The following is a 23,549-nucleotide window of genomic DNA, read 5'->3' as shown; positions in this document are numbered from 1 at the left end:
GCAGGCGTTATGTACAAAATAATTTCAGGGCCCCAAAGGACATCGAAAATGTGGCGATACGCATGCATCTCGGCCGTCATTGCATATGGCCCCTCATAAGCCTAAATCGTGCGGCTCGCCGCACCGCAAATTACAACGGAAGATGTCTGCAATGGCAACCCACGCAACGTCAAACTGACGTTTACGAAATGGCCTTTCCTCTAACGCTCCTCACAGAATATTCCTTCAGCCAATGAGCAAGCTGACAGGGCGGCTACAGGGGCACGAGCGGGTGTCTGCGCGAGGCGTGGTCGCATGACTTTCTATACCGCACACTGTCTTCCCCACCATAGGCGGTATTAGCCACTTAAGGCTTTCGGCTTGACAAATGCTTGTCCGACGATGAGATTGTGCCTCTCTCGTACAGCATAGCAGCCCAATACTCTCACGATTGGGTTAGGATCGCATGCGTGCTTCTCTCGGGCCACAGCTGCGTTTAGTGCGCCACGTGCCAGTTGCTCAAATGGTTATCTCGTGACAGCTAGCACTTCAAGAAGCTGTGTAACACTGCACTGCCTTCGAGAGGGGCTCACGTTTGCCGCCCCACGGATACTTGAAAATTCAGTGAGGTCCGACTATATTTCTATCGCACTGAAAACTACTCAAAGCGATCAAGGCAGAAAGCTGGGCTAGTTGGCGTGTAATTATTATTCAAAAGACTAGCTCAAAATATGCGCTAGTGTTGTGCGCTAGTCTTTTCAATAATGAAAACTACTGTTGGGGAGTTCTGATTGTTCGACACTGTTATGAGTGCACCATGGAACGTGCTCTGTAAGCTACCACCAGTTTAGCCAATACTCACTCAAACGATATTCCCAAAAGAGAAAACAAGTACTTTGCGTGAAATAGTACGGTAAATGAACCCTGTTTATCAGCTCCCTTCAGAATGCGTCTTATGGTGAAGTCATCAAAAAAAAAGTTAGTTTAGCCTGAAAGGCGAAGCATCGATCTGACAGCAAATTAGCAGACAGCCATACGAAGTAAGGATAATACTTTTATCGGCCGTAACAGCTTGTATATATTTATTTGCTAAATAAGCATGCTGCCAGCGCACACATAAAACATGAGCACATCATACTCGATGGCCGCAGGCACTCGCTGTCCAAACGCTGGCGTGAGCAAACGCGGCAGCTGCAGCAAGCGAAGTCATCTTCGTGCTTTCTATCGCTTCAACGCAAAGTGAGTGCTGGGAACACGTAGCACGCACAAAGCTACGAGCCGCCGACGCACCTAGACTCTGCCCCTAACGCCGATCACTCTCAATATGTCGCGGCGCGACCGCGCGTAGCCGCCACATCCGCAATTGCAGCCGGAGTAGAACGCCGACCCCCTCCCTCACCTCTCCTCCGGTGTCTCGAAACGTCGGGTAGCTAGCGCGCGACGGAAGACGGCGCGCTTTCTCTACGCTTTCGTCCCGTTCGCGTGGTCGAGATTGAGCCGCAATCATCCGCTACCCTGGCACGTTTTCATTCGCACATGCAGCGTAGAGGGCGTGGCGACGGTGTTATGGCCCTTCGAATTTACATGAAACCTCATGGCAACGCCGACGGCAGAAACTCACTTGCAGTGTCCATCTAATTGCTATCACAATAAAAAACAAACACGCCATCACTTTCGGACAATTTATATAAGGCACGTCTAAAACAGAAGGGTTATAAATCGACTGTGGGGCAACAGGAAAAGCGGAATAATCTCAAAGAAATACTAAGGACATTCGTAGTTTGATCACATTCTTCATTTGTACGCACCCAGTATTATGCGCCTCACGAAACGCACAGCTAAATCCAACTGATGTTACTCGTTTATACACGATACACAGCAAGCATAGGATTTATTCGGATTCACTAGGCACAAGCCGCCACTTTAGCCGGACCTTGTCATTCTCAATATAGCCTTCACGTTCGAGATATTCAAAGTCCCATTTATGGTTAAAAACGGTACTTGTATTCCTCGCAGCTGCAGGCCCGCCAGAAGTTTCCAGGCTCATGGCAGTCTCATCTGAAAACTCGCCGATCCTGTTTGTTGGGAAATTCACGAAGGCAACCATCAAGGTATGACTGAATGGCCATTTCAGAAATTCATCGATGGCACCCTTGTGCAGGCGGTATTGCCCGTACACAAATATAGAACCTTCACTTTTCTCCATAAGCAACCCCGGCGAGATGTAATAGCCACCGAGATATACGGGATCCGAAAAGAATTCGGCGCAGCCGACTGACACTGCCATTTCTTTTAGATACTTCATTCCCGTGACATAAACCTCGTAGTGTTTAAAATTCAGTGTGCTGTGTCCGAAGAGATCTCTTATCACATCCGATGCCACATGGCCGGTTTCCGTCTCTTGAGCGTTAAGTGCAGCTATGGGGTCGGTGCTGGTATTCAACTCTCGGCAGATCATTTCTGTGGCACGCTCGAGTGCTTTTGAAAGTTTACCATGGAAGGTGCTCACACTGTGGGAAACTATCTGCACTAGGTCGCCGTCGGTGGCAAAATATCTCCTTAGCTCGGTATTGCTCTGTTCCAACTTTTCGAGGCATTTACTTGTTGCCTCACGAAGAGCGCTGACGCATCGCCAAACGTCACCAAGGTCATTAGGTTGACGCACTGCTTTTTCCGACAGCTCTGCCAGTGCCTCTCTCAAGGCATTTACCTTACATGAAAGCTCGTTTAGTACATTGCAGCGAGCGATGCTGCCGCGTACTAATTCATAAAGCCGGCATCTCATGTCTCCTGCAAGTTCTAGTAATACTTTTTGCAATGCCATGAAAACTGCTTTCTGCGCCGACTTGTTAGATGAGTTGAGATCTTCCGCCACGCTTGGCGCTGCATAGCTGCTGCAGTTACTTCTCCTGTGCGCACACATACTACTGCGCAGAACGAATGCCGAGCATTTCGGGCAACGTGTACAATGGTAGCCACACTCTTCGTAAAAATGCCTGTGCATGTCTGAAGCAGCCAGCACCAGCTCACAGCCATGGTCCTCATTCCAGCACTTTACCTGCAGGAGGAGAAAATTAATGTTTTGTAGCAACGTCAAATAACTCCGGCAAGCACAGCACTCTTGCTCCTTTTACAAGACTTGAAAAATTACGTTATAACACACTGCTGAGAAACCGTGCGACCTCTTCAAGCACCTCAGTTTAGCTTTCGAGTCAAGTGAAAGGGAGGAAATACATTGTTTTCTAAGCCCGAAGTTATCGTACTATCTGACGGCGCAGAATGTTTATCAACGTCAGGGTTAAAATAAATTCTGGGAGATTACATGGGAAATGACGGTCTGATTGCGAAGCATGCAGGACAGAGAGAGTCCAGTTCAATTCTGACCGTCTGCAGTATTTTCGCGTCGAGCAAATGGACGGTATACGAGCATTTTCGCACTTCGCCACCACTGAAATGCGGCCATCGCGACTGCCAATCTAACCTGCGACCTCATACTTGGCACCGCGACACCGGCGCGGCTACGCCATTACGGCGGACAATACACGAGTTAGCCGCTATACAGCGCCTCAGTGCAAGCCGTTTCACCCGCAAGCAAGTATTACATGATGGTCCTCCAGAATGATCCTCCGTGACGACAATACAGCGCAAAATGAAAATGCAGTCCTCCCTCAAAGATTCATCTAAGATATGAATATACCATCGGTTTCAAGGCAATGTGAAGAGATTTTTAAAACAATCGCCTTTGGCATTTAGGACAAATCTTGTTGTTGTGCTGAAATACTCCAAGTATGCTTTACATACACTGAAAATGAGCACACATGTATAAATAATTAGCAACACTTCACTAATTGTCTTTTAAACTAATTACTTTAGGGCATATTTCGCAATATACGAACTGAAGTCAGAGAGAGAGTGAGAGAGAAAACAAGGATAGGAAAGGCAGGGAGGTCAACCAGAACAGCATCCTGTTTTTTACCCTAGACTGGGGGTGGGGGAAAGGGGAATAGAAAGAGGAAGAAAGAGAGAGAGTAAGCACTGAGTACGTGTGGGAGGGACACCATACACAAGGACACTATAAACGGTCTCTTAAGCTGGTGCACTTCAAGTACTGCACTATTGCACGAATCGCTTTTCGAGCCAGTGACGGGTGTGGCCACGGTCCGAGTCTCTTTGACTCGGTGAGCGGTCTCGAGTCCAGTCGGCGTACAGTTGCCCGCAGAGAGGGCTACACAATAGGCGCTCGATGGTCTCCTCGCACCCACAGGATGATGATATGTGGTTTTTAATGACGAAAGGGCCAGTTATGGCCAAAGAGCGCCATGACAAATGGTAATTTAAAGAATTTATTCTGAATGTTGAGTTGACTATGTTGAGTTTAATGGCGCATAAGCAACTAAGGCTATCATGCGCCAATCACAAGGTATAAGTATTCTGAATTGATTGATGAATATTGTTTCTTGGCGCAAGGGCCAGAAATGGCCAAAGAGCGCCATGACATTTGGTGAAGAATGGCAATGAGTATCGATGAATATGGCGGTTATCGAGTGGCTGTATATTGGCCTAAAATATTCGCTGTAAATGCTGTAAAATATGTATCAATTAAAATAATGTCAATGAGAAGTGAGTCCTACGGTTGTAAAAGTACGTTGAGAACGATAAGATACTAAAAGATGTTAATTTATAGCAGCACCAGTGCCTCTGCAGAGCCCTTCAGTGCAAGGGCTGCGAGGCATGTGCTCTGTAAGTGATTTCATTGCAGCTACAGCCTCTAAGCAGAGGCTGTGCTACAAATAGCCTGGCCAAATGATTTCTATGGTATTAGTTTCTTCTAAGAACTTGAGTACTGATTTAAAATTAATTAGAGGGTCGTTGCCTAAAAAGAAGACTGGGTGCAGAGGTATATTATGACGGTATAAGGAAGGGAAGAACTTTTTTCTCTCCTCTTCTAATAATGGGCACTGAACGAGAACATGAAGGACTGTAAGTCTACTTCCACACCTAGTGCATGTCGGAGGGTTAGTTCCAGTTAGAATGTATGAGTGAGTGCTATAGGTATGCCCAATTCTTAACCTACAGAGCAGTACTTCCTTATGTCTCGTTGTTTTCTCAGAGATCCAGTTTCCTATTTTCGGTTTGATTAGGTGCAGTTTGTTGGATACCTGAGTGTCCCATTGCCGTTGCCAATATTTCCGTAGTTTATGCTGTAAAAATGGTTTAAGGTCTGTGTAGGGTACAGGTATATTAATGTTTGCATCACAAAAAGGTACGGATGTAGCCCTTTCGTCAGCAGCTACGTTGCCCTCTAGGCCTCTATGGCCAGGCACCCAACAAAGAACAATCATTTGGTTAGACAGGTACGCTGAACATAGAAGGTTATAGACTTCATTAAGGATGGAGTTTTTGTGTTTTCGTATACTTGATATGCAGCTAACAACGCTTAATGAGTCTGTGAATATGACAGCCTTTGTTATACCTGTTTGTGTGATATGTTTCACAGCAGAGAGGATCGCGTATGCCTCCGCTGTGACAATGCTGGTGTTTGGATTTAATGCACCGAACGTTGAAAACGAAGGTCCCAGCGCTGCATAAGCTACACCATAAGTAGACTTTGAAGCGTCTGTATAAAACTCTGCGCAGGAGTACTTCGCCTGGAGTTCGAGGAAGTGTGAATGTATATGCACCTCAGGCGCATGTTTTGTTATTGCGACGAAAGACATATCGCACTGGATAGACTGCCATTCCCAAGGTGGTGAAAGGTTAGTGGGAGTCATTAGGACTGTTTCTTGATGTTGAATACCGGTTTCATTAGCCAGTTGTTCTAAGCGCACAGATAGAGGAGCTCGAACAGACGGGTGGTTACGGTAAAGTCTTGCAGAAGATAAGTCAAGTACAGTTGAATAACACGGATGTTCGTCATTCGATTTACATTTTAAAAAGTAGCAAAAGCTTAGGTATGTTCTGCGTAGGTGTAGGGACCATTCGTTCGCTTCGACATACAGACTTTCCACAGGGCTTGTCCTAAATGCGCCTGTTGCCAGCCGTATACCTAGATTGTGGACCGGGTCGAGAATTTTGAGAGCACTGTCCGATGCGGATTGGTACACCACGGCTCCGTAGTCGAGGCGTGATCGTACAAGGCTTTTGTACAGGCTAAGCAAACACCTCCTGTCACTTCCCCAGCTTGTTCGAGAAAGCAGCTTCAGCAGGTTCATAGTCTTTAGGCACTTGGCTTTAAGATATTTTAAGTGGGGAATGAAATTAAGTTTTGTGTCCAAAATAATACCTAAAAATTTATGTTCAAGACTGACCGATAGTCGTTCTCCGTTAAGGTCAATGGCGGGTTCCGGTGAAATGCCTCTCTTGTTTGAGAAGAGAACACATGTGCTTTTTTGAGGGTTAAATTTAAAGCCATTTTCTTCTGACCACTTGGAGAGTTTGTTTAGGCCAAGCTGTAACTCTCTCTCGCAGATGCTAAGATTGCGTGATCTAAAAGCTATCTGTACATCGTCTACATAAACCGAGTAAAAGAGTGTGCGTGGTATGATGGTATGTAAGGAGTTCATTTTCACAATAAAGAGTGTACAGCTCAGCACTCCACCCTGCGGTACACCTGTCTCCTGTACGAATGATCGTGACTGCACATTGCCAACTCTAACACGAAACGTTCTGTCAGACAGGTAGCTTTCAATAATGGTCAGCAGGTTGCCACGTATACCCATTCCAGAAAGATCCCGAAGGATCCCAAAGCGCCACGTAGTGTCATACGCCTTTTCCATATCAAGCAATACAGATACGACAAGCTGTTTGTGGATAAAGGCTTCACGGATGTACGTTTCCATGCGGACAAGCTGGTCTGTCGTCGACCTACCTTCCCTGAAACCGCATTGGTATGGGTCTAATGTTTTGTGGGTTTCAAGATAGTGGAGCAAGCGTTTATTCACCATCTTTTCAAAGAGTTTGCATAGGCAGCTTGTCAACGCTATCGGTCTATAACTATTTGGCAAAGAAGGGTCCTTACCCTGTTTCAAAATGGGAATTATAATGGCCTCTTTCCAAACAGAGGGAATCTGGCCGGAAGACCATATACCATTGTAAAGAAAAAGAAGGGTTTTTTGTGTTTCAGATGGCAAGTGCTTTAACATTTCATATATTATGCGGTCAGAGCCTGGGGCAGATTTGTTGCAGCCATTTAGTGCTGCTTGAAGCTCTGCTATGCCAAATGGTCTATTATATACCTCACATTTTGCAGTTTTTCGTACTAATGGCTGCCGTTCTATTCGTGCTTTATGTCTTTGAAATGTGTCCGAATAGTGCGACGAACTGGATATGTGTTCAAAGTGTACGCCTAGAAAGTTCGCCTGGTCTTCCATACTATCTCCCTGTGTATTTACTAAGGGTAGCGAGTAAGGTTGTCGACCTTTTATTCTGTGCACTCTATTCCAGACCTTTGTCTCATCCGTGTAAGAGTTAATTCCTGATATATAATTTTGCCAACTCTCTCTTCTCGCTTGTCGGCGCGTTCTCCTTCACTGAGATTTGACATGCTTGAAATTAACAAGGTTTTCTGCAGTCGGAGAATCGCGGAGCAGCCCCCATGTTTTGTTCTGCTTTTTACGCGCGTTACGACATTCCTCATTCCACCATGGAACACGGCGCTTCTTAGATGATCCCTTTGTTTCTGGGATACATTTGGTCGCGGCATAAATCAGAAAAAATGTGAAGTATTCAACCGCGGCTTCCAGGCTTAGAGCAGAAACGTCAGCCCACGATATGAGAGTAATTTTTCGGAACTGTTCCCAGTCGGCTGAATCAGTTTTCCACCGAGGAAATTGTGGGGGACATTCATTCGTGTTCGGTGTAGATAGAACTATCGGGAAATGGTCGCTCCCGTATGGATTTCTAATAACGTTCCATTTAAGATCAGGTAAAAGGGTGGGTGATGCAATACTGAGGTCTATAGAGGAATAGGTCTTATGTGCAGTATTATAATATGTAGGTGCCTTACTATTCAAAAGGCATGCACCAGATGAAAAGAGAAACTGTTCAATCATCCGACCTCGCACATCGCAATGAGAGTCACCCCATAGGTTGCTGTGTGCATTGAAATCTCCTAGAACCAAATAGGGTTGGGGTAATTGATCTATTAATGCATAAAATTCATGTTTATGGAGCTGATAGTGCGGGGGTATATACAGAGAGCAGACGGTAATAAGTTTGTTTAGAAGTATGGCTCGAACGGCCACTGCCTCTAGGGGCGTTTGTAGTTGTAGATGTTGACACGCTATACCTTTATCGAGTATAATGGCTACACCGCCAGATGATGCGATGGCATCATCACGATCTTTTCGAAAAATAAGATAATGACGAAGAAAGTTAGTGTGTTTAGATTTCAGATGGGTTTCCTGTACACACAGCACTTTTGGAGTGAGTTCGTAGAGAAGTTCTTGAACATCATCAAGGTTTCTGAGGAGACCTCTGACGTTCCACTGCATAATTAGCGTGTCCATAGTGAAGTTAATTTGGTGCTGTGTGTATGGAAATGGAAGTTATACCTTAGATTACAGAGCCCTTTCGAGGCCCTGTAATCGGGGTTTTGCCCTTTTTGAAGCGTTCGAGGGAGCCCCGCCGCTCCTTAGGCGTTTGGTGCGCCTTCAGGACAGGTGTAGTGTCCATTGCCTCTATTGAGGCGCCGGACACGTGCTCTTGAGAGCGAGAAGTTTTCCGGGTGAGTCCCGCCTCGGAAGGCAAGACCCCTGCGCCCACCAGCCCGGAGGTCGATGGGGCTCCCTGAGGGATTTGGCTGCGCCGGCTGTTGCCAGCGCTGGAAGGGGCCGGGGAGGCCGGGGCAGCCTCGGCTGTGCCAACCTTCGGGGTCGATGATCCCTCATTCTGGGTTGACGGGGCAGCGCTAGCTGCGACCGCCGCGGGGGCAGATGGCGTAGCTGTCGACTCACTGCTTGTGGGTCGGACAGCCGCCGGAGGCCGTTGTGACGCTGCCCCCTGACGCGCCACTTCGGCAAAGCTTTTCTTTGGCAGGTATGCTACCCGCCTGCGTGCCTCCTTGAATGAGATATTTTCTTTCACTTTGATCGTTACTATTTCTTTTTCTTTCTTCCAGGATGGGCACGACCGCGAGTACGCGGCGTGCTCTCCATCACAGTTTACACAGTGGAGAGCGTTCTCACAAGTTTCAGTGGTGTGTTCTTTGGCACTGCATTTAGCACACGTTTGGCGGCCGCGGCAGCTCTGCGAGCTGTGGCCGAAGCGCTGGCATTTGAAACATCGGAGTGGATTGGGCACGTAAGGCCTGACACGGAGCTTGATGTACCCGGCCTCGATTGATTCGGGCAGGACACTTGAATTGAAGGTGAGAATTAGGTGTTTGGTCGCAATTTCTTTACCATCGCGCCTCATCTTTATTCTTTTCACATTAACAACATTTTGCTCATTGAAGCCCTCTAGGAGCTCTGCTTCTGTCAGCTGAAGCAGGTCATCATCTGAGACAACGCCGCGTGTAGTGTTCATAGTGCGGTGCGGAGTCACTGTCACTTGAAAGTCTCCAAAAGACACTAGATTGGGTAGCTTATCGTATTGTTTCAGGTCACGGAGCTCCAAAAGGAGATCTCCACTTGCCATCCTTGATGCCTTGTAACCTGGACCTAGAGCCTAAGTTAAAGACTTCGAAACTAGAAATGGGGAGATTGTGCGTACTTGTTTATCTGGCTTTTCTGAATGAATGACGTGAAATCGTGGAAAGTTCGGTCTTTGTCGCCCAAAAAACTGAAATACATCTTCGGTGCGCCCTCTTTTCTGAGGGCGATCTGGGAGGGCAGGGAAGGAACTAGCCATAGAATAATGTAAATTTCGGCAATAACGCCAACCACCCACCGTGGAGCCCTACAAGGGGACGCTGCAGGGCCTGAAAAACAGGGCCTGCAAACGCCAGCTGTACGTTATCACTATAACCAAATATGAGATAACCTAGGTTGGTTATTCACACAGGGTTAACCCTTGCTGCCTGGAAAATTGGAAGTGAGAAGAAGCCAGGAGAAGACAGGAAAGGTGGAAAGTGAGAGAAAGACGAAGGCTGGGGGGAGAGAGAGACAGGAAAAGGCAACTATCGATTTCGCCCGGGTGGGTCAGTCCGGGGGTGCCGTCTATGTGAAGCAGAGGCCAAAGGGGTGTGTTGCCTCCGCCGGGGGGCCTTAAAGGTCCAAACACCCAGCATCGGCTCAACCCCCAGGATCCCCTTTTCCCCAGACACGGCTAAGCCGCGCACGGCTACACGCGGGAGGGTCCGACCCTCGTGTGCTCGGGTCCGTGGTGTCGCAACACACCAAACGCCTGCTGACGCAGACGCCCCTGCGGGGACGCACCCACAGGAGTCGCAGATCGGGCTCTCGGCCATTCCCATACGGTAGGAGTATGCGTTCGTCAACGCCACTCCCAGCCACAAGCAACACAACAAGGTTGTTTCACCGCGGGAAAGGCTAGATGGCAGTCGTAGCCGTAGCGTGGGGTCCAGTTTACGTAATCTGCAATTGAAGGCACTTGAAATCCAGAGATCTTGTGACTTCTTGTGTGCAAGTAGGCGAAGTTCTCTGGAAGCGTCCGACCTCGCCAAAGGTGTTGGACGCGTCTTGGTATCTTCGTGGGCACACCGGGCAGCCTTGTCAGCTAGGTTGTTGCCGACGATGCCACAGTGAGCAGCAATCCATTGTAATATAATGTGGTGTCCTCTTTCCAGAGCATGGTGGTGCACTTGCCTGATGTCAGATACCATCTGCTCGTAAGTTCTGTGACGTAATGCAGACTTGATGCTGTGAAGTACTGCTTTAGAGTCACAAAATACGACCCATTTCTCTATTGGCTCTTCGGTGATACACATCATAGCGGCATGGAGAGCTGCAAGTTCTGCCGATGTAGATGTAGTCGTGTGCGACAATTTGAATTTAACTGTAACGTTCTTGGCTGGAACGACGAATGCGGCAGTTGATCTGGTAGGTGAGGTCGAACCATCGGTATATATATGAATGTGGTCATGATACCTCTGGTGCAGTAATAAGAGCGTAAGTTGCTTCAGAGCCGCGGCTGGATGATTGGACTTTTTTGTAATTCCAGGAATAGCAAAATTCACTCGAGGCTGTCGCAGGCACCACAGGGGAGAGGAAGGCTTCGCCGCCGGTGTAAAAGATGCCGGTATGCACTCTTGATGAGCGTTAATCACTCGTGAAAAGGTCGCTTGATGTCTCTAGGCTGGTAGGGAGGCCTAATGATGATCGCGGATCCTTGACAGATGGCGAATGTGCGCTCTGAGAGAGTCGACAGCTACATGTGTCCGGATTGTATGGTCTCCCGCCACGGCGATTGTTGCTGCTGTTGAGGTGCACCGAGGCAGCCCTAAACACGTGCGTAGGGCTTGTATGCTCTCCTTGTATGCTCTCCAAGGCGAGAAAATTCGTCTTGCATGCATTTGACAACACTAGTTGGCTGTAACGTAGGAGTCCGAGAAACAAGACCTTGTACAGCTGCAACATAGAATGGACTGGTGTACCCCAGTTTTTCCGCAGAGAAATTTGAAGACCTGAACAATGGCGACTAACCTCTTCTTCAAATAGACGCAGTGAGGGCTCCACGAAAGGTTGCGGTCAATGATGACGCTCACAAAGCGATGCGTCTTAACATATGATACAGCTTGACCATTGATGGAAACAGGGTACAATGAAAATTGTTTGCGCGTAAAATCAAGTAATGCGCACTTTTCAGCAGCCACATTGAGGCCTTGTTCTCGGAGATAAGACGCCGTCATGGTTGCCGCCCGGTGAAGCCTGGCTCGTTCCTGAGGGCGAGTCACCGCAGAGGCCCAGATGCAAATGGCCTCGGCGTATATTGAGACATGAACTGTCTGCGGTACGTAATCCGCTAGTCCTACCAGAACGAGGTTGAACAAAATAGGGCTCAACACTCCACCCTGTGGCACACCACGGCAGATGTAATGATATGAAGTTGGGCCGTCTTCGGTCTGTAAGAAAAAAACGCCTCTCAGTCAAATAGTCCCGAATCCATTTATATATCCGGCCACCAACTCCAACAGCCTGAAATGAGTTCAGTATGGCCTCATGGGCAACGTTGTCCTATGCTCCTTTTATATCTAGAAAAAGTGCCGCAGATAGGCGCTTGAAGCTTTTTTGATTTTGGACCCATGTTACGATGTCAATGACGTTGTCGATGGATGTGCGACCTCGACGAAAGCCTGTCATGGCGTCCCGATAGATGTTGAATCGTTCTAGGTACCATCCCAAGCGAGCAAGAATCATTCTTTCCATCACTTTGCCGACGCAGCTCGAAAACGCAATCGGACGAGATGATGAGATCTCAAGCGGAGACTTTCCAGGTTTCAGAATGGGGATCCAGCGGCTCGATCCAGCGGCTCGATCCAGCGGCTCGATCCAGCGGCTGTTCTGCCAAGACTCATTGTAGTAGTTGAGCAGCTCATCACGTGCGTCATGTCCAAGGTGGCTTAGCGCAGCATACGTGATGCCATCAGGTTCTGGTGACGAACTCCTACAGGTCGCCAACGCAGCATCGAGCTCTTCTAGTGAAAATAACACGTTCATTTCTGGTACACGTGCCTCAGGGATGTCATTCAATGCTGCGTCGGTAATGATGGCCACGGACCCAGCAACCCGTGCACAGAACTCTTCAGCCACTTGATGTTCCGAGCGGAGTTGGTTGAGGGCCAGAGCAGCGAAGGGCTTCCTTTGATGCGGAGATGAGCGAAGACCCCTAACCGTTCTCCATATGTTAGAGAGCGATTTTCGGGGATCAAGCGACTGACAGGAAGTATTCCATCGCTTATCTTCCAATTTATCCATGCGACGCTGGACTTTCTTTTGTATGCGTCGTGAAGCCCTGAGCTACAAGACGTACTTCGCGCGCCGATACCTCCTCTCCGCCTGTCGGCGTGCCGCACGCAGCCTCTCCAGCTCCATGTCCAAGTCTCTTCGCTTTGCTTACCTTGTAAGCGAGCAGATGGATGTTTTCAATGCCTCTGCGACTGCTTCTTCGATATTGTGTGAAAGGCCTTCCCGACATGTGTCATCCATATCATTCTTAAATTTTGACCAACTGTACGCAAGTCAGTAGAGGAGCGTTGCTCAACTCCTGTAATTATTATGTATGTTGGAATATGGTCGCTTCCATGTGTTTCTATGATTGTAAACCATTGGACACTCGAGGCAAAGCGCCATGACACCAAAGTTAAGTCCAAGCAGCTACTATAGGTCGTGCGTCGCAGAAATGTAGGGCTGCCGTCATTCACACAGCACAAATCATGGTCGGCAGCAAAGCAGGCAAGACTCCTGCCTTTGATGATATTTGATGTTTTATGGCGCAAGGGCCAGTATGGCCAAAGAGTGCCATGTCCGTGGTAATTAGTTCGCAGTGTAATTATGAGTTCTATGAAGATGGTGTGACGTGGCTGTAAAGGGGCCTTAAGAATGGTCGCTCTAAAGTGCGTAAAATTTGTATAATAAGATTATGGCGATAAAGGTTTGACGTGTACTATGAACATTCAGATGCATTTAAAATAATGATACGACAGGTATCTTTGGAGTCAATTATAGTGCTTCTCCACAGCTGGTGATGAGCGTTGAAGTCACCTGTGCTAACCCAGGGGCCGTTGTTCATTAGTAGTATTTTCTGAAGTCGTTCGCCGTCAAAGTGACCCGCTGGGGATATGTAGGCTCCAATTATTGTAAATGACACATTCTTCTTTTGGACACTTAGGCAGACATATTGGTTGTCGTCATGGGGCTCTACCACGTTAGCAACATATGTTATGTCCGTGCGGATGTAGATGATCACGTTCGTGCTCGCACCAGATGTGGACGAGACGAAGGATTCATAACCGGACAGTCTGAGTAGCGTTGATGTGTTTGGTTCGCAAATAACCAGTATGGGGAAGCGATTTGTAAAAATGAATTGGCGAAAGTCAGATATACGGGTCCTTAGACCCCTGACATTCCACTGAAAGATCGACGCGCTTTTAGCTTCAGTGCGGAAGGGGACTATTGGTCGAGCCATGATGCTTAAACGATGCTAGCAAGCACTGGATTCAGTGCATCCAGTATTTCCAGAGCGCTTCGAGCTGCTTGTGTTTGCAGCTTGTTCAGTATAATGCGCATTGTATTAATCAGCGATTGCAGCTTATCAGCCACCTGCCTGTCTCGGTCGCACAAATCGCCGACAGTAGACGTCGGGGGTTGTCCAGCGAAAGTTTGCTGTGATTCTGTTGAGGAATGTTGTCGTTTCGGTAGAGCCGGCCAAGATTCGGTAGATGCGGTCTTCTCAGTTGACTTGCTCTTCGCGGTCCTTTACACATTGTCTGGCCTGGGCGGTGGAGGAGGAGGTGGTGTTGTAGGAAGTGGCATGCGCCTTCCTTATCGGCGGCTTCGCGATGATCTCTCGCCATATCTTTCAATATGGTCATTTCCTTCTGAATATGTGGGCATTTCTTCGATGAAGCTTCATATGATCCTCCGCGGTTTGAACACTTCATTACAGTCGCGCCACATTTATTTATCTGCAGCGTGGGGCTCTCCACAGCGGGGGCATGCTGCCCGATTTTCGCAGACGCTGCTCACGTGTCCCAGTTTCATGCATTTGCGGCACTGAAGAGGTTTTGCAATGAAAGGCCGCACTGCATGTCTGAAGTGTCCCACCTTAACATGCGAGGGTATATATTTATCCTTGAATGCTATTTTCACGCAGCGTGAACTGCCTAGCCGCTTAACATCAACGATGACCTCATCATTGGCTGGCTTGATAAGAATCGGCAAATCGTTATTAAGGATGGCGACGTCTACGTCGTAACGCCGGTGACTACGTCAGATCCCAGAGGGATGTAAGAGTGCACCTGAATGCCATCGAGGTCCGTTACGCTGCGTAGAGTGGTTAAAGCAGCCGCATGCTGGACATCAACCGCCAGTAGATTTTTTCGGGTGTTCACTCGAATGTCCGACATTTCATTTGGTACCAGGGCTTCCAGTGACATCGACACAGATTGCCTGTTAAGTAGCTTCATGTTGACGGTGGGAAGCAGGGGCACAAATATGATGGCATTGGTGTCCGGCTTCTGCGTCTGTCTCACTGTTTGCGTGCTTGACGATGAGGACGTCCTGGTGTTCCTTCTATTCGCTCTGCGGCTCTGCACAAGCTGGAAGTCGTCATCGGAAGTGTCATCACTGCTGAGAGAGTAGACATGGGTGTCCTCGCTGTCGGTGTCGCTCTGCTGACAGATCCGCTTCCTGGAGGCGGCCGCCGCAGACGCCACCGTCGCCGATAGACGTGCGGGGTCGTCCACTTACATGACGAACAAGCAGGGAGCGAGGACCAGCGGATGAACTTAGGTTTTCACAGAAATAAACCGGAGCTAGAAAGAACACGTTTGAGGCCCTTGTCCACGTTATGGACAAGGGCCTCAAACACTGTAACACAAGAAACACGCCTACAGGAAGCAGTAGATACCATCGAGAGCTACTTGCACAAATGCGGCCTCCGCTGTGCTCCCGAGAAGTCCGAACACCTCGTCCTCAAGTCAAGAACGAGAGGCAGACCACTCGGCTACGATGAACCCGATCATAACGTCACCCACAATGGAACGCCCATTCCAAAAGTGGAAACCCTACGAGTTCTAGGGCTACACATACACAAACACGGGTCCGGGGCGGCCACCTTCCCACGACTACAGCGAACGCTATCACAGCTCACGCACCTCGTCAAGAGAGTTGCAAGCCATAGAAGCGGACTTAAAGAACAAGACACGCTACGCGTGATGCAAGCACTCCTCACCAGTCGAAAAACATACGGCACGCCCTACCTCGCGCTGAAGAATGTAGAGGTAGAAAAAATTAACATTCAAATACGGAAAGCCAGAAGAATCGCCCTGGGCCTACCACCTACGGCTTCGACTACGAGACTTCGCAAGATGGGCGTACACAACACCTGGCAAGAGCTAGCTGAAGCTTATAAAGCCAGTCAATTAGAACGACTGAAGCTCACGCCCACCGGAAGATCAGTGCTGCAACGGCTGAGCTACGGTGAAACCTTTATCGCCACCACGGACCGAAAAAAAAAAGAATTCCTTCAAACCTCCGCGAATCCCTGTGCATAGTCCCAATTCCACGCAACATGCACCCCACCTACCACAAGGAATGAAGACAAGCCCGAGTAGATGCTCTACGGCGAAGACAGGCAAAATCCGGACGCCAGATACACCGACGCAGTCAAATACCTGCAAAGAAACGCTTACGCCCTGAGTGTCGTAGATTCTCAGGGCAGAGAGCTAGCGTCTGCCACAGTCCGTGCACAAAACGCCGAGACAGCAGAAGAGGCGGCGATCGCCCTAGCAACTACCATGTGCATGGACGCAGCTGTCATCTTCGATTCTAAAGCAGCCGTCAGGAACTACGCTAAGGGTCGCGTGTCGACAGAAGCACTGAAGCTATTGAAGCACCGCAGAACTCCGAACCCCTACACCTGCGTGACATGGGTTCCAGGGCACGAGGGGCTGGAGGGGAACGAAGCGGCACAGGCCGCGGCCCGAGACCACACCTGCCGGGCCTACCCTTCCTACTCTCGAGACGCCCGGTCTGCGCCAGCGGAGGCAGAGACCTTACCCATCACGTACTCAGCGATCCTTCAACATCACAGGCTGGAACGCAGGATGTACCCACCACCTCACCCAAAGCTCAACAAAGAAGAGAGCACTGAACTCAGAAGACTGCAAAGTAATACTTATATCCACGGAATCATCATGCATAGACTATACCCAACGCTACAAAGATACCACTGCCCAATGTGCGGCGTCCCGGACACCTTAGCGCACCTGACCTCCGAATGCCCATGGCATCTAGACAAAGACGCATTGCCTTCACCGAGAGACTGTTGCAACGCCAGACAAAGCGAAGACCTCATAGAAACGTGGGAGGCCAAGCTCTTCTCCGAGGACCTGGAACAACAACGACGTCTTGTCGCCAAGGCCAAGGAAGCAGCGAAGGCCAGAGGGTTCCTGGAATGAGACCTCCCACCGAGAGTGGAACCGGGGCTTACCTCGGAATACTGTTTCCAAAATAAAAGTTTATTCCTCCTAGGAAGAACAGCGCTGTATCAAAAGACAGTTCGTCGTCGTCTCTCACTGAAGTCGGAGATCTCACAAGGCTCATTCACTTGGAGCGCATTGCGAATCTAGCTCTTGTTTTGAGGTGGGTGCAGTCAAGCGTGTGGTAAGAATGTACGGTAAAAAATTGCGGTTTCAATTACTTTTTCAACAAAACGTCGTTTCCATGCACCGATCCTTAGAAGTTATTGGAACACTAGTGCGTTCGGTCGGAAACTCTGGGAACGCATATCTCGTAACGGGTGTTATCTTTAAAATTAGTTAAATATCAATATAACTTCAGAAATCTCCGCTTACAATTTGTAAATTGCAATATGCGGCGCGAAGTAATTAGCTTAACTGTCATTAGCACAAATTTCTTAAGCAGTCAATTGTTCGCTTTCATTTGTGCAAATCATGTCTGCCTCCGATAGTAATATAGGTGAAGTATATAGTTTTACCAGATGTCATGGGTGGTATTTCAAAGTTTTATTAACCATCAAATTAAACACCCCGTAGATTAAAAAAGGCGAGAAAATTGAGACTTTTTTATGGTTTGCGCCATTGTCTTTAAGCTTACGAGCAGATCGGCGAGAAGTGGCCAGGTGGTGCCGACGGCGTTATGGGGTTATCCATTTCAGCCCTTCGATATCCAATTGGGTACCAAGCTTTCATCCTCTAAAGAAAACTGAACCGACTGCGTCCCGTATCTATGACCGATATGAAAGCAGATGCATTCAAAACTGTGTCAAATGGGGTTAAGCGCATTTTGTGGCCACTTACAATTAGTAATTATTATCTTTCCAATACTGAGAGTTGACGCTCAAATTAAGGATGCAAGCCCCCCTGATTAGTAGACCCTAATTGGTGTGTATTTGCCAAGAATGTTTTTAGTCCATCTGGAATTCTTGGGGAACTGACCATGACTTCTCGGCTAACCAACTTAGTGGGCCTATCGTGCAGTCTATTGCAGATAGTGCAGCAGTAAAAACCACGCCACGGTAAGAGGAGCGTCCTTCCATCGAAACAACTAGCGCTTTGAGAAGGTGTCGTTGAAATGCTGCGCGTTTGGTCGCATACACGGACTCCGTCGTTCGAGACCCTGCGCTTCAAGTCACAGTCGCAGCGCAGGGGTTCAAACTGGTCATATATGAAAGCGTATTCTCGGGCAGCAACAGGGGTAGTTTAGTGACGCGCAATGCTTCTATGCGTCATGAAGCGAAAAATTCTGCGAGCGTGTGGTGGTAACATCCAGTGGCAAGAGAACCCATCTGACCAAGTGGTAGTAGTAGTAGTAGTAATAATAATAATAATAATAATAATAATAATAATAATAATAATAATAATAATAATAATAATAATAATAATAATAATTATTATTATTATTATTATTATTATTCGTATCACGCGTATACATGATGCTGGAGGCCTGCAGAAAAAGCTGTCATAATGGCAGCTTGACAAGGCCGTGAGCCCCTGCACTGGCAACTTCACGTAGCGGTCAGCAAATTATGCAAAATGTAATATAGAAATCCATAAGCATTCAAATTTTGCATACGAAAGAAAAAGAATACAATAAACTTTTATGGCATCACGTTCGAATTCTCCAGAGGCACGAACCGCATGCATTAAACTTTCAGGACACCATATATCTAACAAATTTTTAAATTCTCAATCAGCACAAGTTACTGCATACATATAACAAAGCCTAAATTTACTATCAAATAAACAAACAGAAGTTAGAAGATTAACGAGATAAATCTACACAAAGGCTTGGCTCAAAACAGAGAGCGTAACTCCAACAATAGGCTCCCACCGGAAATATATACAAAACGAATTGTAAAGAAAATAAAGCAAATGGAAGAATAGCGATGTGATTTCGTGTCTTTTTTTCTATTTACGAAACTAGTCACAAAGTTTCTTGAAAGTAATGTTATGAGGTTCAGTGATTTTCTTATGCATTGTATTTAGCAATCTCAGTAGCCAGTTTTTTTAACATTCGTAAACCATATGCTGTCCTGCATGTGTCAACTTCCTATCTCTCAAAAGTTCGTGTGTTATATGTGGTAGAATGTTTTTTCTTTAGCTTTGCTAACTGGCGCAATAAACAATTATTATTCTTTATCTCTTGTTAATATCGTTTGCACAGACGATAATCACAAGTCTTTGTAACAGGTAATACATTATACGTGATGACGTCGCGTCCCCGTCAGTGGACCTGGTGCGAGCCGCACTGTGAAATCCCACGGTCAACAGTCATGGTATCGGTGGGAAGCCGTGACACAACGATCTCGCTGTTCCCAATATTCGGTTAAGCGGGAACAAAGTAGACAAATGCACAGTCCTAATTTAAGGTAATAACTTACAGAAGTCATTATGCTTGCGCATTCAAATCATGTAAGGATACATAAGTGACAAAATTATAGTTTTACAATAAGGAGTATGATCATATAGGGACCTTCTCCATTTCAATGAAGAAGGGGCCTCAAGTTTTTGACAGGGGTAATTAAACATGTTTGTAACGTACCAGTCGGTAACAAGGTAACAAGGCCTACTTGAAGAGCATGTGACTTTGAGCAGAGTTTGGAATTGTTGTGGATAAGTTGTGCGAGGGTGACGCCGAGATTCATTGGCAGTGAGAGATTTTATTCTGTCTAACACAACGTCAACGGATGCGGAAATTTTTTTTCCCCATAAAGAAAATAACCTTTCGGAGATATAGTCTCCGCTAGCGCTGACACCAATTTGGGGATGATACATAAACTGGTTTCCGCCAACAGCCATCTGATGCTGTGAGCCCAATGCACGGCTGTGTAGGACGAAGTAAAATTAAGATGTAAGCCAAACATAGAAGCTACTCCTAGATAATACACTGCGCTCCTAACTGTACTGTACACTATATACAGTACTAGCTATTATATACCGAGCTGCTCGGCTTCGTACAAGCACTATCCAAATTATTCAAAAGTGGTCAAATTATTCGGCGATTTCAATAGTTAAACAATCTTATTAGTCCAAGCTTCATCCTTATTGTTATGAGCTTTAGTGTAGTTGTTGCTAACACATTTCTCTTATATTATGGCAACTCGTCATATCCAAAGGCAATCGATTTGTTTTCGGAACCTTTACGAAGAACAGAGATTACCGATATTTCCAGAAAACTGTTAGCACTTTTGCACCCATCTGCATAGGCATGTTGTACGATTGCTAACGTCATCCTTACTTGCCATCTTACCTCGTTCAGTTGAATAATCAATAATACCAAAGGATAATGCACGATTATTGCAACAAAAGGTAGTGTCATAATAAAAATATTTTAGGGCGAATGTCCTAGGGATCTGATAACTTTCTGAACGAATCTAATTGATTTAATAATGAATACTCCTATACATTTTGAATATCGAGCACGCTTCTACATTAATGTATTCATGGTGCAGTGACAATAAAAATACGCAAAGGCAGAATGCAAGTCACAAAACTAACTGTTCATCGGGCGTACCTGCCCAGTGAAACAAGTAACAACATAATAGCGGCGAGCACACTCATCGAACCTGGAAAAAATCTGATCTGCGGTTTAAGCTTGTCGGCGATTACACATGACTTGTAGAAAGTTGCAGCGTAAGCACTGATGCCCCCGTACTTTTCACTAAGTAGCAGACTGTTCGCGTCCCGCATGCGATTTGATTAAACCACCATCGGCGAGAACTTAGACGAGATAGAATCAACGATACCATTCGAATAAGTTGAAAATCATGCAGCCGCGTCTTGCGCTCAGCGACAACAATAAGCTGCTAGCATAGTATATACGGCCCTCGTAAAAAATGTAAATACGTACATGCCACGTGACAGAACAAGACATAGATCACATTGTATTTGCAGAGTTAGTAAGGTTGAGTGATTACACCAAACGTTATTATGTACGCTTTACCAGAAGCACCAACTCATAAATTACGAAAAAAAAAACATTTCTTGTCCGATTCGGGACTCTTCTGAAGCTATGTAGCTGTTCATCGGCAGAAATTGTCTTCAGGTGGCCTCGAGTAGCTGGCGTTCCGCCGTGTTCTCCCGGTTGCGAACCACGGGATCAGCGCGGGGACGACGTCTCGCTTCCGTCTCGTTGATGCGCACGATCGGATCGCATTGGCGCTGCGTACGCATGGCTTCTGCATGCCGTTGCCCATACACAGGATTGGCCTTACGGGCACGATCGCGCTCGCGCTTACGTTCGCATACGGCATCCTCTTCTTCTGGTGTGCACTGCACCCGCGGCCTACCCCTAGTGATGGCCGGGAATGCATTGCGTGACGCTCGTAATGCAATGTAGATATATACAGTTCGTCTGGGTAGCGTGGCGTTTTCCCATTGTTCCCATTGTTCTTATCGCAACAAGTGCGAGCGTAAACTGTAGTGTACTACGCAGATGGGTAAGTTGGGTTTCCTGCAGTGCGTTTCCTGCACTCACAGACGAATCAACGTGACACCGAAAGATTCGCATTATTATCTGCATTGTGGCAAGACGCCTAGCACGTGCGTCGGGTGTCTCCTAGGGCATGCCAAGCCCGCACCTTTGGCCGGACTTGTTCAGAGCGTGCCCGACGCTTGGCGATGAATTGGGGAGCGGTCGACTCGTGCTCGGCCTGCCTCCGCTTGCGTCGCTGCTCCGTCCTCGCTCGACGCTGAGGCCTCTCGATTGAGATACGAATCCAGTAAGTCAATAGCGCAAATAAATCCTGCAGGAAGTGCCAGAGGAGGCCAACCCAGTGCGCATCGGCCTACCCTCCTGCTTCATGACGCTTCGCTATCCTTTCTCAATCACCGCTTCACTCAATGCCACCTAGACTTTCCTGTACCTGGCGTAGCTTTGCCGAGCGCATATTGCTACACACGCAAAGGAGACACCGCGGACATGAACAATGAGGAATGAAGCGTCGAAGCGCAAACGGTAAGGGCGCGAACGCGATCGCGGACGTTACGGTGATCTAGACGGAGCGACGCCTGGTACTCCGGCGCACGATTCTGTTCACCTCCATGCGCCTTCCGCCTCAGGCGCTCACTTTTATCGCCGCGACAAACATAACATAGCTGATTTCACAAAGGGGGCATGTGGTTGCGTGTAAAAACACCAAGATCTGGGAAAAAAGTTATGCAGATCGAATCCCCGTAGCTATACAAGAAAGCGCTTAGCATGCTTTCGGAGGTGTCCTTTTGTAGCAGTATGTTGTACATTGCCTTGGAGTTGGTGCTGCCCTTACTACTGTGCTTTATGCGTACGGCCCGGAAACCAACCTGGACTTCGAGCGCTAATTCCAAAAGAACCAGTTTGCAATACCCCGAAACGTCTGCAACCGCCTGTGCGACCAGAGGCGCTGCGACGCAATGGCAGCATCTGCGTTATTGACCAGAACTGCACCATTAGAATGACATTAAAATGGCGGCTGTAATGAGGAAAGATTCAGAGAGCGCTTCGCTTTCGACCAGTGCCACAGTATGGTCGTACTGTACGACCATGCCATTTCCAACGCTTTGTTTGACTGCCCTATTTCCTACATCGGTCAACGTAAACGGTGAGACAGAAATAAGAAATCGTGGTTCCATTTCCAAGAACGGTAACGACAATGGAATAACAGACAAAAGTTCTTCACGTTCTCACCTTCCGGCTGAGCAGGTTCTCCAAAGGAAAGTATGCCCACTGAGTGTCTTCTTCAAGAAACGGGTAATCGTCCAGCGGACAGGCGTATGCCTCGTCGAGGAGGCATTGTTCATAGCAGCTTCGGCATAGCACGTGTCCACACGGCATAAAGATGTTCACTCTGGGCAGCAGACCACACGCTTCGCATATTCTGTTCACTGGTGCGGAATCGACGAAGTGCACTGGTCTCCAATCCAGTTCCGGTGAAAACCCAAACAACGTATAGCGCTGGTCTTGAGAAGCCATGAGGAGCAGCGCGTCAGTTTGCCTGAAATTGCTGTGCCAACGGTTCTGTGGAAAGTTCTAGCGTCGAAAGCGCAGTATTCTCGGAACTGTCGGTTCCATTACATTACATTCGCCGTAATGCCATAACCACTCCCTGTTGGCTTCCAGCACCGACCGTGGCGCTTCATACAAGGAACAGGCTGGAAATTATCTAATCGCCTGGTTGTGTCAGCAATCTCTTGAAAACTTTAGTCACAGCTTTATCGTTGCCTCAAGCACCACAAAGGACAATTTTGATCAGGCACGCAAGTTCGAGCTGAACGCGGTCGAAGAATAATTCTAAGAGAGGCATCTAGATGGAGAGGATGATTGAATGGCGTCTGGAGGGTGATACACTAAAGAATACCATCTTTAAAGACTGCTCGAATATTGACACGTGTACTTATCTTTATCGGGCAACCACGTTTCGCCGCCTAACAAATGTAATCGCACAGCGTG

General features: G+C 47.5%; 1 protein-coding gene across 1 annotated transcript; it reads right to left on the bottom strand.

Annotated features, from left to right (window-relative positions):
- Positions 1–1,647: 1,647 nt before the first annotated feature.
- LOC126518983 (uncharacterized) lies at positions 1,648–23,334 on the bottom strand. Its single transcript, XM_050168596.3, has 2 exons — positions 22,788–23,334; positions 1,648–3,037 (listed from the first exon to the last, which is right to left on the bottom strand). Exons 1-2 carry the CDS (start codon positions 23,070–23,072, stop codon positions 1,871–1,873), a joined length of 1,452 nt encoding a protein of 483 aa, XP_050024553.1. The 5' UTR covers positions 23,073–23,334; the 3' UTR covers positions 1,648–1,870.
- Between the last annotated feature and the right edge of the window lie 215 nt (positions 23,335–23,549).

This window comes from Dermacentor andersoni, chromosome 10 (genome assembly GCF_023375885.2).
Source record: "Dermacentor andersoni chromosome 10, qqDerAnde1_hic_scaffold, whole genome shotgun sequence".
Lineage (NCBI taxonomy): Eukaryota > Metazoa > Arthropoda > Arachnida > Ixodida > Ixodidae > Dermacentor > Dermacentor andersoni.
Note: the sequence above shows the minus strand (reverse complement) of the source record. Positions and strands in the feature narration are given on the sequence as shown.